The 12,125-nt window shown below is 43.3% G+C and overlaps 1 protein-coding gene across 1 annotated transcript in view; it reads left to right on the forward strand.

Annotated features, from left to right (window-relative positions):
• Window positions 1-11,913, forward strand: part of LOC133471134 (inactive phospholipase C-like protein 2) — a 28,006-nt gene extending 16,093 nt beyond the window's left edge. Inside the window, exons 6-12 of the mRNA XM_061760369.1 lie at window positions 39-1,262; window positions 1,362-1,611; window positions 2,004-2,290; window positions 2,376-2,579; window positions 5,363-5,438; window positions 9,645-9,754; window positions 9,849-11,913. Of these exons, the coding sequence (XP_061616353.1) occupies window positions 39-1,262; window positions 1,362-1,611; window positions 2,004-2,290; window positions 2,376-2,579; window positions 5,363-5,438; window positions 9,645-9,754; window positions 9,849-10,016 (2,319 nt within the window). The 3' untranslated portion in view covers window positions 10,017-11,913. The remainder of the gene's footprint in view (window positions 1-38; window positions 1,263-1,361; window positions 1,612-2,003; window positions 2,291-2,375; window positions 2,580-5,362; window positions 5,439-9,644; window positions 9,755-9,848) is intronic.
• The last annotated feature ends 212 nt before the right edge of the window (window positions 11,914-12,125 follow it).

Raw genomic sequence — 12,125 nt, forward strand, 5'->3', positions numbered from 1 at the left:
ATTTCATCGTCTTTACGTGTGATTCCTCCCTCACTCAGGTGACAGAGGAAGACAGCCTAAGCCTCATCCAGTCCCATGAGCCATCAGAAGAGGGCCGGCAGCAGGGCTACCTGTCGATGGACGGCTTCAGTAGCTACCTGATTTCGCCAGAGTGCCACCTCTTTGATCGGGAGCACGACATCGTGTGTCAGGACATGTCCCAGCCTTTGTCTCACTACTTCATCAACTCCTCTCACAACACCTACCTCATTGAGGACCAATATAAAGGACCCTCTGACATTTCCGGCTACATACGGGCGCTCAAGATGGGCTGTCGATGTGTAGAGGTGGACGTATGGGACGGTACTGATGAGGAGCCAGTGGTGTGTACCGGACACACACTTTGCCCCCCTCTTGCTCTGCGCAACGTTTTAGAAGCAATTGGACAGTTTGCTTTTGTTGCGTCAGAGTATCCGTTAATTGTGTGCATCGAGAACCACTGCTCGCTTCGACAGCAGAAAGTGATGATGCAGCATCTGGTGAAAATACTCGGGGATCAGCTCTTTACACACTCCCCAGACATAAGGGAGTCATACCTTCCCTCGCCACAAGCCTTAAGGCATCGGATCCTGCTGAAGGGGATGAAGCTGAGGACGGGTTGGGAAGGGGAGGATGGTGAAGTAAGTGAGGAGGATGAAGGGGCTGAGATGTGTCCAAAGATGAAGGCAGCGGCAAATGGGGGGGCAGCACCTGGAGAGAGTGAGAAAGAAAAACAGCAGAGAAGCATACATTCAACATCCGCCACGCAGTGTATCCCCCCTCATCTTCCTCACAAACGGTTCCTTCTGCTGAAGGAGCTTTCAGACTTGGTGACTCTTTGTGAGTCAGTCCACTTCATTGACTTCCCGACATCAGCCAAAAGACAAAAACCTTGGCAATTGTGCTCCTTTCATGAGACCCAGGCCGGGCGTCTCGCTGGCGAGAGCCCCGGCGACTTCGTCAACCATAACAAACGCTTCCTGTCACGAGTATACCCGAGCCCCATGCGCATTGATTCCGGCAATGTGAACCCTCAGGACCTGTGGAAATGCGGTTGCCAAATTGTGTCAATGAACTTCCAGACAGCTGGACTGATGATGGACTTAAACGCAGCCTGGTTCCGGCAAAATGGAAACTGTGGTTACGTTTTGCGGCCAGCCATCATGCGCCAGGAGGTGTCTTATTTCAGTGCAGATACCAGAGACACTGTGCCCGGGGTGTTGCCTCAGCTGCTCCATGTGAAGGTGTGAGGGAATACAGCAAGCTCAACATAGAATTCTTGGTAGCTTATCAAATAATCGTGATTATGTTCTGAAAACAGCCCATGTGGTGACTCCTCCCAGGTCATCAGCGGACAGAACCTTCCCAAGCCGAGGGGTTCCGTGGCCAAAGGGGATGTGGTGGACCCTTATGTATATGTGGAGATCCACGGCATCCCAGCTGACTGCACAGAGCGTCGCACCAGGACCGTCTCCCAGAACAGCGACAACCCAATCTTTGACGAAAGCTTCGAGTTCCAAATCAACCTGCCAGAACTTGCCATGGTTCGCTTTGTGGTGCTGGATGACGACTTCATAGGAGATGAGTTCATAGGTCGGTTAAGATTGAGTGGAATTGTTTCTTCTAGACTTTTTACCACAACGTCACATGTACATCCGGCTGGCAAAACCTCTGATTGCATCACTGCGGTATTTTATACATACCTGTGAGAAAATCTCTTCCACAAACCCAATGATGGCGATTTGGTTCCGAGTCAATCTTTTTAGAAGTTGCTACTCTGCCACTTGCTCTTCTCTATGATATCCACTCGATTTATCCTCCCCACTGACATGTTCCACCAGATTAATTTTGAGTTAAGTTTGATTTTCTGTTGAAGTCAGCAGTAGTCAAACACTTTCTGCCACTTGGAAGTACCCTGGTGCCTATTGTTTACTAACATGATGAAAAGGTCTCTACATTGTGTGAATAAAATCTTTCTGCCACAGGTCAGTACACCATCCCGCTGGAGTGTCTCCAACCTGGCTACCGTCACGTCCCGCTTCAGTCACTGACCGGGGAGGATCTTCGTCACTCCAAGCTCTTCGTCCATGTGGCCCTCACCAATCGTAGAGGAGGGGGGAAGCCTCACAAAAGGGGCCTCTCTGTGCGAAAAGCCCGGAGGAGACGGGACTACACAGCTCTGAGGGACTTGGAAATGCGGTCTGTTGACGAGGTTTTCAAAATGGCTGGTCCTCTGTTGAAAGAGGCCACGGACTTGAGGGAAAACATGCAGGTGAGGGGGTCCTGAGTCCTACAGCATATTCATTGGCTCTCATTAGATTCTCATTAGGATTTGGCTTTTTTTCCCCCCTAAACAGAATTCTGTGGCTATGTTCAGAGACCTATGTGGGGTGTCGGCTGTATCTAACCTCATGCAGTGCATACTCGCGCTGGGCTCCAGGGTGAGAGGACCTGATGAGATGCCTTTACTACTGTTTGACCTCCAGACACACTACCCCACCTTGGAGCCTCAGGGACCCCTGCCTGATGTCCTTCGTCGTGTTGTCTCCACATATGATATGGTGAGGAAGGAAAGGAGCTGCCAGTAAATATGCTTCTTGTTTTTTTCCCCTTCCAGATAGACAACATATCTCTGAAGTACATGAAAAGGAAGGAAACACTAAACAAAAGCCACAAAGATCACCAATGCGCCACCGCCCATCTTCCTGTCTGCTTCACACAACAATGAACCCCCCTCGTGTAGATAGAGCTTCCTTTTGAGCACATATTTCCCCCCAAAACAAACTGACCCTCGTTATTATGCAGAAATGTGGCTGGTTTTTTTTTTTTTTTTTTTTTTTACCTTGGCCTGAATCCAGTATACTTCCACTAAAATAAAGGCAGAACTTTCTTCCTAGGAGGAAGTTATGTAGTAGATTTTATTTCTGTAGAAATAACAGCTAATAAAAAATTAGCCCTTGTGGACACAGAGTTGGAGAGGTTTTGTTTAGTTAAGTTGTTTAGAATCCTTTCCCTTTTGACTGTCAAACTGGATTTAAAGTCCCTTTGAAGTGAAAATTACATATGACCTCTAGATTTGACACGTCACAGCAAAATGTTGTTAATGACCGAATTTGATCAGTATATAAAATGAGGCTTCAAAATCAGAAATAAATCAATCCGTTCTCCACTCTCAGACATGTTTCGGTTGAAAGTCAACCCATAACCCCACTGAACTGTCAACTCTCAATCAAACACCGTGACTAAGACCTGGAATGCCTTCTGGTGCCTGGAATATTTCCCACAGAGTCATTGCGGGGCTTTTCCACTCAGCGACAAGAGGCACTCTAAAGTGGCCACGCCAGCCGCGATCCATACGCTGGATGTCAAATCTGACTTTAAAAAAAAAAAAGTGTCTTTGTGCATGTAAAACGGTATCCATTCACTTGCGTGTATCCGCAGACACACACGCCTAGGACTCTTTCACTGGGTGTGGGTTCACGCAATTACTGCGACAAATAACTCATGAATATGCAAATCGCTCGTGTATCCCCTCACTTATACTCTCATCCTGTAGACTTTTATAATTCACATAATTAATGCCACCACACTTCAGTTGTACGGGTTCACGACCCTTGTCCTGCATGCTTCTTCTCCTGTCCTTGTCCTGTTCTTTTCTTGTCCTGTCCTTCCCTCAGAGGGTGTAGCACTACAGCCCCATGCAACACTGTTTCATTGTTGTAGATAATGTAATGATTTACTTCTCTCATAGTGCTACATACAATTAGTGCTTTGTCTTTTGTCTCTCTCCCTTCTAGAAACGTTGTTCTGTTCGACTGATCAGGTCCGATTCTCAATAAACCTCTATTATAATACCACAGCGGAAGCTTAAAAACTCCACAGTGACACAGTAAAACTGTTCCGGCATGAAAGGGATACAGATTTTCCATTTTGCTTGACCTAACAGCCGAACAGGACAAAAAAAATAAATTCAATAAAACAAAAAGTTCCCCTCTTCGCTCTTCCCTCTTCCCTCTTCCCTCCATGACACTCTCGGCTGACAACGAGGCTGTCTAAAGCGACCGCACCAGTGGAAAATCCAAAGGCAAGATGTATTTTCGGGGTGTAGGCCTAGCTCGCTCGCTAACTGCATGTTGTAATTGCGCCGGATCACCGCTGATGATGCATGTTCTCCCGTGCTTGTGTGAGTTTCCTGCAGTTACTGGTGGCTTTCTCCCACATTCCAAAAACGTGCACGTTAGGTTCATTGAAGACTCTAAATTGACCATGGTGCATACAGTATGTGCCCTGTGATTGGCTGGCAACCAATCCAGCGTGGACCCGCCTCTTGACCAGATCGAGTCAGCTGGGACAGGCTCCAGCTGACCTGTGACCCTAATGAGGACAAGCACTATAGAAAACGGTTGAATGGGTCCTCATTTTGCTTTTAATTCTCCCACTCTTTCACCCTCCAACCTACATAGTTCCTGCCCTTTCCTCCTTTTCCCCTGCGGGCCTCCTTCAACTGTGGCTGACCCACATAAAGGGGACTCAACACAGATGTGCATTTGCACTCGGCCATTCTGCTGAACATTATACCAATTTGTGGGTGTGCTGCACCTGCAACACATAGTGTACATATATCTTTGTGTCGCACAGCAGAAAGGTGAAATCATGTACTCTGTTGTGAACTGTGAATGAGGACACTAACGTTCTCTTGAAATTATCTTGTCTCATTAATTTGTAATGAAGGCTTTGGTGCGTAGACCTAATTTAATTACAGCTGTTTGTCAGTGCCGTTTTAGTAGAAACTCTGACATGTGCGTTACTATGAGTGTGTATTTGGAGCTACTTTCATTTTGAATCAAGCGCAGCAGAGTTGAAAAGGATCATGGCAGTGTTGAATCTCATTAGCATAGATTTGAATATGGTTTGGCTAAATGGATTTTCACACCTCCATCCTAAACTTTATGAATGTGTCATCTATGCCTGTGTGTCTATGTGTGTGAATGTTAATCATTAGTTTGTTAAAGAGTCCCTGCAGGCTTTGCAACCTGAGGCCAAGCATTAATCAGCCACAGGCAACTAATGTTATTACTGTCCACCATGTGTGTGGTCATTATTCTAACTGAGTGATTGTATTGGTCTCCGAGGATTCCAACACAATGTTTATGCGCCTATCTGTAGAAGCATATATGATTTTAATCTGGCGTAGTCATTATTTTAATTAACACAGATAAATTCAAAAGCGTTGACTGTTTGACTGCATTAGAAATGTACATTAACCTCTTCTCACTATTTGATTTGTAGCCGGCACACAATAAAAGAGTATGTACTGAACCTACGTGTGTGTGTGTGTGTGCAGATGGTCCAGGCCAGCAAAGCTGTGTTCGAGCTCGCCGACGGAATCTATGAAAGGATTCTGCATATCCAGACGACAGGTGAGTGAAATTATTGTGTTAGTTTATCCCACCCCAAACTCATCTAAGCGTGACTTAATAGATCACGGGCACACCAGAATAGAAAAAAAATAGACTTTACACCGATTTTATCGGGCTGATCGGTATCGGCCGATATTTAGCATTTTATGCTGATCGGCTTTAATGTCATAATTCGCTGATCAATGACGTCAGTGATCGCCATCGTGCACAGTATATTTGTATCCAAAAGCGAGTTTATTTTTAGCCTTGTTGCGTCTTTTGACGTAGTATTGGAAATAGCTGTCGGCCAATGAAGTTATTAAAAAAAAAAAAACATGTCGGCGGTGTGGAACAGATAACACGTCTGAGAGAGACAACACGTAATGCCCGGATCAGACTACAAGATAAATTTGCTATTTCAAGATTGCACTATGTCAGTCTACTGCAATAAAATCTTGTATTCCGATACAACCGCATTCCGTTTTTTACGATCATTGGGCTTTATCTTGCCAACTCAAATGCGACCGGATACACTCGTTACCGTGGCGATGACAACAAGAGTGGAGCGCCGACGGTATTATAAGGACAAAATGGGGAAAAACGTGTGTTGGCGGTCGCCGGTGCTCAGGACAGGAGAGGACGTTCGTTTAAGGCTGGCTTGACCTATGTTCACGTACTTTTAATACGATACGGCTCGCAAGCGGGCAACAAAACGTTATGTAGCCGAGCAAGCTAGTGATACTGCGAACGGTTGGACGTAAACACGCTGCCGTTCTGTTGAATCATGCTATAACATTTCGGTGTGGGTGAAGTAATATAATTAAAAATAAAGTAATTTAATTACAGTAAGTTAGCACCCATTAGTTCTATCATATAATGTTGGTTTGACCTGACTGATTAGAATGCACGATCTGACTAGAGCAGTGATTTCCAACCTTTATGGAGCCAAGGAAAATATTTTACAATTGAAAAATCTCACGGCACACCAACAAACAAAAATGTCACAAAAAGTGGATACATTAATTACTGTATGTACTTCCTGCCATCTAATAGAAGACCATTCATTTGTTCTGTCTGTCACTATGCTTCACTGGCATAAATAGATGAACAAAGATCCATTATTTATTGTAAATATAATTTTTTGAGCAATTAAGTACACAAGTATATACAGTAAATGAACAGGTCATTTAAATAGACACATTCCTCTGTCTTGTGATCAGATCGGTGATCAGTCATCGTTTTTTTAAACTTGCTGATCGGTGATCGGCCCCAAAAATCCTGATCGTGTAAGGCAAAAAAAAACGGATTCTCATAAAGTTGGGAGCAAGGAATGAACCAATGTTTTTGGAATGGAGGTTGAGGTTACTGTAATTTGAAAATGTATCTACATTTTCAAGACGTGAAAATTTAGAACCTCCGGTGGCTGGACTATATCTCCCACAGGGCTTTTCCACACTGCGGCCGCGCCAGTGGACTATCGGGGTGTAGGCATAGCTCAGCGGTGTCAAACTCATTTTTGTCAAGGGCATTTTTGTAGTTACGGTTTCCCTCGGAGGGGCATTACGTCTGTGAACCTATATGAATATAGGATGGCCTCATATTATTACACATACACTACAAATTAATGGATAACTTGTTTTGAAATCAGAAGCCAGTAAAACATTGCTTGTTCTACTATTAATCAATTTCTTTCAAAAGGGGGATTGGTAAAAAATGGTTGAATTATCACAATTTTATTAAAAGTGAAGCCAATTTGCAGTTTTGGTATTTTAGCAAGATACATAAAGTCCACACACATGATTTGCTCTTGCGGGCTACGTTAAACGAGCCGTCGGGCCGGAACTGGTCCCCGGGTCTTGAATTTGACACCTGTGGCATAGCTAGTTACCTAACTGCAAGTCGCAATTGTGCTACAAAACCACTGATGTGAAAGAAGGCGTGCAAGTTCCTACTGTATATAATGGGGGACGAGGGACTCATGCCCGAGCTGAAGTGCGTCACTGGCACTGTTTGAGCCACAAAGAAAAAACCCTGCATGATGAAAAACTGTTTAATGCTTTATCTCCCCATTTAACGCTTTATCTCCCCAATTCAGTATTACATAGTTCTCAGTCTTTGCACATTTTCAACAATTGTCTCCAAACTTGTGTAATGTATTTAAAAGCAAATCTCTGAATTCACTTGATATAGTTTTTAAGAAGTGACCCAATACCTTTGTCCATGTCGTGTATTTTCACCCATGATCACAGTTTTGTTGACTTCAGCATTCTCACTCCAGACTTGTCAGAACAAGGCCATTAAACAGCAAATCATGTGTTTAAGGGTAAAAAAAAAAAAGACCTTGTGAGATATTTTTGTTATGCGTCAGTGGGTTTCACATGCATGCTGTTTTGAATAGAGAAAGCTTTGACAGAGATGAATGTAGTGCTTGTAAATCAGCAAAAATCTCCCAAGCGACTCATCTCTCCAGCGCTCCTAAGGTTCACTTTAATAATCATATGTGACACATGTATTTGTTTGCATTCTTTGAGCTTCTGTTACTAGTACAGTCCATGTTATGGGAAGTGTACTTTTTTCAATTTTTGACCAAACAGCGATATTTAAAGGCAAGATAGTTAGGTTGTGTGTCTGAGCGTCTGCTGTGTGAGGTTCAGCCGAGCCCGAGGTCAGATCGTAGATGCCAATCAGGCAATCCCTTGGCGACGGTCACTCGGAGGGAGCCGTGGGATGTCTGGGAGCAGCTGGAGAGTAGAGATAAAAGTGATCAACCTCACATCGTGGAGTAGAAAGAGTGCATCGGATATGTGATAAATAAACAGCTGCTTATAGTTAAACTACATAAACAGATACTAGGGTGGTGGAATCCAGCCATGCTGGTTTCCCAGGTGATATGAGAGAGACTGTGTAGACACATACTGTACATTGACCTAATTCGGACAATCGGTACAGAAAATGGATGGATGTTGTACTGAACTCTTTCCTGTGGTCAGAGAGAAGTTCCATTTCGGGTTCAATGGTATCGCGAAAAAAAGCCAAAGGAAAAGAAAAACACACTTGTGCAGTTTTAGATCGGGGGTGTGCAAAGTATGGCCCTGTGACTATATGCTTCGTAAAATTGGGTCAATTTTGTTTTCCTCATCCTTGGACCTATAACCGAGACGTGAGGTAAAAGTGACGCACATCTAGACTCGGCCTGATTGGATCATTTTCGGGTCGCAGGTCTGTGTGTTTGTGTGTAAAGTATGTGCTTCCGTACTATTTGTTACCTTCTGCCATTACTGAGTAACAATCACTCATATATACTTGCAAAGCTGGTCCATAGGTTTCGAGTTTCCTAGCAACGCCGACATCCATCCATCCATCCATTTTCGTTAACGCTTTATCCTCACTAGGGTCGCGCGCGTGCTGGAGCCTATCCCAGCTATCTTCGGGCAAGAGGCGGGGTACACCCTGATCTGGTCGCCAGCCAATCGCAGGGCACATAGAAACAAACAACCATAAAAGTTAGAATTCAGGCAACTTCTGGAGTATGTACAGTATGTGGAGCAGTGTGTTGTGTGTGCATAATGGGTCAATTGTACTCCAAGCTGTTTATTCCTCACTCTGTGTGTGTGTGTGTGTGTGTGTGGGTGGGTCCACTACCATGCATGTGTAACGTCTGGACTCCTGTCGATGCTTCACAGTTTAATGTGCACCCCATGTTAACCCACCTCTCTGTTTCCATGGCAACTGTGGGACAGTGGCCCGGGGGCGGCCAGAGGAAACCAGATACACAACACAGAATTCACAGAAACCACATAACTCGACAGCAGTTTCTTTTTATTTATTGTTTTGCATATCAGCAGTACCTGTTGACTTACCATTCGGTGCGGTGTACGAGATCTCGATTAGCTTCTACGATATAATGTTCAGTTTTGAGTGACGCTGTCAGAGAGGGATTCATTTGGCAGTGTGTTTACTACGGTGGTTGTATTTTGCACTGGTGAGGTGTTTCTAAAGGGTAACCACAGAATGACGCACTGTGAGTCTGTAGCAAAGAATTGACTCATCAAAAATGAGCATTGGTTTTGTAAAACCAGAATATTTTATATACCCTTTATTTTTATGTTGTGAAACACTGATCTATGCATGGCCATCAAGTAAATGAGCCATCATGGTTTTATTTGGGATGATTTTACCAAAGTCCAAAGCACAGCCCCCTGATCTTTGCCAGTTGCGTTTTTGCAGCCATGACGTTCCACGAGGATCTGCAGAGCCTGGCGGCGAAGGAGGGGTTGAAAGGTCGAAAGGTGGGTCGAGCCGTGGAGAGCTTCACCTGGAACATCACCATCCTTAAGGTCAGAAACGCAAACTTTATACCAAAAATCCACTTTTAAGCCTTTAGTCGTTTCTCTCCCATTTGACACGTGGCCTTTCTGCCGTCCTTCGCAGGGTCAAGCTGATCTGCTCACGCACGCCAAGGCTGAAGTTCAGGAGAACATGAAGCAGGTGCGCGACGCCGTCCTCACAGGCAACCTCGCTCGGGAGGGTCAAAGAGTTACGAGAGGTCGCTCGCAGTCACGGAGAAGTCAGCACGACAACCCCGCCATGAGTGTGTGACGACCGATTACAACGATGTGACTCGACTTGACCCAATTGCTCTCACTGGTCTTGTCTGTCGACTAGACGATACTACACGCTCGCCATCAAGGGCCAAGGAATAACCCGTTTCATGTTTGGTATTGTGCAACATTCAGGGCTTCTTTCTCAGAAGAAGTCTGTACATCATGTTTGCAGGTCAAGGTTGGGCTGGACTCGGGGTGGGCAAAATATGGTCCATTCTATATCTATTATTATCAAGAGTACTATAATATTAATGTTGCAGTAATTTGTCCCCCCCTTAAATTAGTGAATTAAAATAAATGTATTCATTTTCTTTGTATTTATCTCATTAAATATAGGTTCATTGATTTACTGTAACTAACCCAATTAAACATAATGGTCAACTAAAAAAAACATACAGTGGTGTCTTGAGAATTAAAATTTCCAATGTGAACAGTCGTAACAAATCATCTTTCCCCATTGAAATCAATGGAAATGCCATTAATCTGTTCCTGCCTCCCCAAAAAATAAATAAATAAATAATTCTTATATTTTTTTTAAACAAGAAAAATAGTACTGCATAATATCGGACTTTAAAAAACAACATACTGTAACGACATGATTAAATAGAATGTAAGTAGTTACACCGTTTTTGCCAGATATTTTTGCTTCATTCAGTGGACATTGTGCTGCTTCTGGTGTGCCTACCACGGCCACCTGTGGGCAGTATAATACAGACACAGATATACATAGAGACGGTCACAGCTTCTCAGTATGCTGCAGTAATATTAATCGTTCTTCACAGAGGATGAAAAATATATCCCTGTGCGTACTGTTGTATAATGTCTATACGTTTGGCTTGACTGTTTGTGCTCAAATATCCATTGCTTACAGGGTTATAACACCGCAACACCAATGCTAATCCGGTACCTGAGTATGGTGTTTTGCATTGTTTGATAGCATTAAGCTAAATGATCTTTCCTGAGGCAAAGCTATGTGGTTGTTTTAAAAATGCAGCGTGTAATCCTCTTTGTTTGATGTTTAGATTTTCTTTTGATGTTTTAGGGGCGGCAATACACAGCTTGAAGCCTCTTTGTCCAGCTGCTGCTTGTTGTGAAGTGAGTTGAGTTCACTCACCGTACAGTGCTGGTATATCAAACCTTTGCTCGTAGGTCAAAGCAAAAAAAGATTATAAAAAAATCGACAGCTCGTATCTTGAAAAACTCGAAATGTCAGGTCACTTATCACAAGGCACCACTGTATATTTACTGAACAGCTAACAATCCAATTATTTGGTTAAGTATAGTTAAATTATAAATGATAAAATACAAATGTAGTATCCATTTTATTATTAAGATTAACAATTGTACATATTCAACATTTTTCAAATATTATACATCTGCTTGTTTAAAAAATCAAACGTGGCCCTGTTCGCACAAAACTTTGCCCACCCCTTAGTTCCCTGAATCTAAATTCCTCATCCGTATGCCAAGACAATTCTATGCTTTCAACTTTGTGGGAACAGTTTTTGGGGAGAGCTGTTCCCTAGTGCACAAAGAGGTAGATTACAGTCCCTATCAAGAACTTGACCCCGATCGTTTTACTGTATATCAATGAAGCCATTCATATTTTCCCCCCTCAGATTTCAATGACCCAAAACATTTGTCTATATGGTGACATTTAATCATGTTTCTCCCTCCAGAAAAGCGTGTGGCTTACTTCTCTTCATCCAGCCTCCATGAAACCCGCAAAATATTGTTGTCTTGTTACGTCAACCCGTCACTGCATTGCATTGTGTGTACGTCTGTTTTCTGTGTACTGCTTCATTTGCTTGCAAAATATTGTACAGTATTTTAATAAGATGTTCTTTTTGCTGTAAAATAATATTTTAAATAAAGTGGAAACATTCCAGGTCCATCTGTGCAGTCATTGTGCAGCTCAAGTCTATGAGAACCTTCCTTACAAGTGGAGAATAAAGTAGTTTTTTAAAAAAGCACTTACACGTGTTGATGTCTTTCAATTAGAATATGTGTTCATTTAGAAGAATTTACTTTCATATAAGATTAGCTTTTAGTAAGGTATGCCACTTCGGGAAAAGAATGGACAACGTTTTGCAAAGTACATGCA

Source organism: Phyllopteryx taeniolatus, chromosome 21 (assembly GCF_024500385.1).
Source record: "Phyllopteryx taeniolatus isolate TA_2022b chromosome 21, UOR_Ptae_1.2, whole genome shotgun sequence".
NCBI classification, from domain to species: domain Eukaryota; kingdom Metazoa; phylum Chordata; class Actinopteri; order Syngnathiformes; family Syngnathidae; genus Phyllopteryx; species Phyllopteryx taeniolatus.